The sequence below is a fragment of the Bactrocera latifrons genome, unplaced genomic scaffold, assembly GCF_001853355.1.
Source record: "Bactrocera latifrons isolate USDA-ARS-PBARC rearing strain unplaced genomic scaffold, ASM185335v1 scaffold_313, whole genome shotgun sequence".
Taxonomy (NCBI): Eukaryota; Metazoa; Arthropoda; class Insecta; order Diptera; family Tephritidae; genus Bactrocera; species Bactrocera latifrons.
In genome coordinates this window covers 11,093-14,161 of record NW_017536775.1, presented here as the reverse complement: position 1 = coordinate 14,161, position 3,069 = coordinate 11,093, and the positions used below count along the sequence as shown (strand labels likewise).

General features: G+C 39.3%; 1 protein-coding gene across 1 annotated transcript in view; it reads right to left on the bottom strand.

The window, feature by feature from the left end:
• Window positions 1–2,458, bottom strand: part of LOC108970886 — a 6,176-nt gene extending 3,718 nt beyond the window's left edge. Inside the window, exons 1-6 of the mRNA XM_018936579.1 lie at window positions 2,076–2,458; window positions 1,821–2,008; window positions 1,394–1,705; window positions 616–1,329; window positions 380–555; window positions 146–314 (exon numbers count right to left, since the gene is read on the bottom strand). Of these exons, the coding sequence (XP_018792124.1) occupies window positions 146–314; window positions 380–555; window positions 616–1,329; window positions 1,394–1,705; window positions 1,821–2,008; window positions 2,076–2,205 (1,689 nt within the window). The 5' untranslated portion in view covers window positions 2,206–2,458. The remainder of the gene's footprint in view (window positions 1–145; window positions 315–379; window positions 556–615; window positions 1,330–1,393; window positions 1,706–1,820; window positions 2,009–2,075) is intronic.
• Window positions 2,459–3,069: the final 611 nt, after the last annotated feature.

Here is a 3,069-nt window from a genome sequence, read left to right as displayed (position 1 = left end):
GCACTGCGACCTTAGGTCTATTGTGCTTAGATCTATGGCTAAATCCACTCAACCTCACATGCTGATGATTTATATATATGTAAGTATATATTATAGGGCTTCCGATCCTGTATAAGATACAAGTGCATAACAGACAGTTTCTTACTTCCAAATCTATAACCGGCTGATTACGGAACTCGGCTAAGAAGACTGCAGCGCGCTTCGATRTCGAATACTTTCGAAAGTCCCAATTGTATATGATTTTTGCTGGTATCATCAACTGCTCCATATCCATGCAGTTATCACAAAAGTAATTGCCACTGAATCCGCAAACTCTGCAAAAATAAGCGTCAAGCAATTAAAATAAATTCTTAATAAAGTTTTTGATATAGAAACGCACTGAAAGTTCGTGTAACCAATGCCCAGAGGGTGTTGGCATGATTTGCAGAGAAATCCTTGAGCATCCAAACCGGGTTGCCGCGCCAGCTTGTACATCTGCTCCAGCATTTCTTGTATTTCGCTGACATTCATKCGATCCAGCTTAGAATTAGGCACCACTTCGAAGTCTAAGGTCAACTAAAATTCAAATAAACAGCTACTAAGTGACAATATGTGCATAACTAATGCTAAACTTACGCGACTATCGTTTGAATCGCTGCCATTGTTCTCGGCCTCGTGCTCCGTTGCAACCTCACCATCCGCATGAGTCACACACGTGCGCTCTACAGTTAAAGCATTATTTTTTATTTGTATCTGCAGCTTCTCGCGTTCATGTKTGCCCAACAAAGTATTGTAACTGAGCGTACTGGCATTACTTGAAGCACGTCTATATAAGGGTCGCTCCAAGGTAGGTGTAGTCAATTCGGACACAGATGATTCGTCGCCCGACCACGATGTGTACATTAAATTCTGTAGCGAGTTACCAGGCGTTGTGGGCGTTGTTGGCTCAGTTTTATAGCCTGATTCACCGGTTATGTAGTCGCGTATGCGCGCTTCCGCAAGTTCCCTTGATTTTTTGCGTTTCTTCTTTGATTTGTGACYGTTTAATGCATAGTCATTATCTTCTTGCGCATTTTTGTCGCCYGYTTGATTTTGGTTAGCGGCTTCTTCTGTACTCTCTTCGCTTATCATTTGCATTTCATCAACTGCTTTTAAGAGTAAGTCGACACTTTCGCGTTGTGCGGCGATTTCTGCAGCGTTCGGCGATGYTAAAATGGGTAAATTCTCAATCTTTTGCGAAAAAGCTTCACTCGTGCTTATCGGACGTGGCGTTGGCAGCATTACAACGGCTTCAGCTACCTCAGCATCTTCRACACCAAGTGTGTCGGCGATGTCTACGCCACTACTTATCTGCAATATAAATAAAAATAATTAATTTGTTTAAATACAATATATAAATGATGATTCAAGCTACCGGACATGATTTCAACGGTGGTGTCCATAGCCCAGACAATTGCAACGCATAATCGGGCCAATAGTTGAGCAAACTAGAATTCACTGGCAGATTAAATTGTACAATTGCTTCGATGCCTTCCATGGTCTTCGCAGCCATTTCCAGACCATCACTATCCTTGAGTAATGCAAACTTTTTATAATATGGACTTAGCGATGAATTGCCTTTGCGCATGTTATTTAAATAGGCGGAAAAAAGAGATTCGTTAAGCGAGAGGCGTATCCAAGCGCGACACTGACCAATTTCGGTAGTGATTTGTGAAAGCGTTTGCACCTAGAAAAATTTAAAAGAAAAAATAAAACAAAATTAAAAAAAAAAATATTAATTTCTTTTTGCTTCAAATTTTCAAAAAATAATTATAAATTCTAATTATATAAAATATTTTTACCTGCTCAATAACCTGTTTGTGCATAAATATCAATAAAGGTGCCCAAAAACTGGGCTCTGGCCGTCGTTCTTCATCTCCTGCTATCACATTTATCGTATTCCAAAGTAATGAATCCTTAAGGCCATGCAGGAAAATTGCTTCTAATGTCGTGCATAGCGTGCTAGTGGATTCGCATACCTCCAAACTTTCTGCAGTRCGTAGATAAGAAATGTATAATATATACACGTAAAATATAACACAGAAGAACAAACTTACCACACCCCAGCTGCTGCACTTCATATTGTATTTCACGTGAATTTTCTACGAGCGTATTTATAAGCGCTTCTTTAATMGCATTTTCGCGTTTACTAGAAAATTTGCTAAAACTGTTGAATAAAGAACTCATGGTGTAGCAGGTATATATGCTTTATTACGAGGTCAAATTGTTTTCTTTTAACACCAGCTCAAGTGCGCACTTTCGTAGTCGTCCTGCCACTACTCATTTCTTTCGGATATTATGCCAGCMAGCATGTTTTATTTTGCGACACAGTTGATAAGCACACAATTATAACATTTATTTTTGTATCTTTTGCTTTATTTATCGCAAATGTTTATTTGCTTTTTGTATTGTTTTGTAAAATGTATGAATTGTGATATCASTGCACTTTTCGAAGTCAATTGTTTTGTTTATCGAATAGTATCGATGAATATCAGAAGGTAAACAGCTGTTTAATTTGCATGGTTGCATTTAAGTAACATTTTCTGTGGAAAGGTATTAAATATTTAGGACTTTGTTTTCAATAACGAAGGAAGTATTTTTGGTCATGTTACCCAGAACTTAATAGAAATATGGGGCTGCTAATCAGGCACTTAGAAAACGGCTGCTCCCAGACTCTGAGGATCTGGATACTAAGATAAGTATAAGCCTGCGCACTATGAAATTCTCGCACACTTTCACTCAATTCAAAAATACTTGGAATACCAAGGCCGCCGGGCAGAAGCAACTGGCTATCGTTTATTTGCTCACACACAGTGGAGAAAGGCGCGGGAGAGTAGAAATCTCCGGAATAGAGAGGCGAAGAATTCTTTATCGATCAACGCTTTCGGGAAGTGACTGCCGTAAAGATAGCTGTAGGTCTACTGCTCCAGAGCGCAGTCTACATCAGACTGGTGACTAACCAATCATGTATGTGTCACCTCAAATCAGGAGAGATCACCTGTACTCGCTATTCGTCGAAATGTTAAAGTTCAAGTGGCAATAAGACAAAGA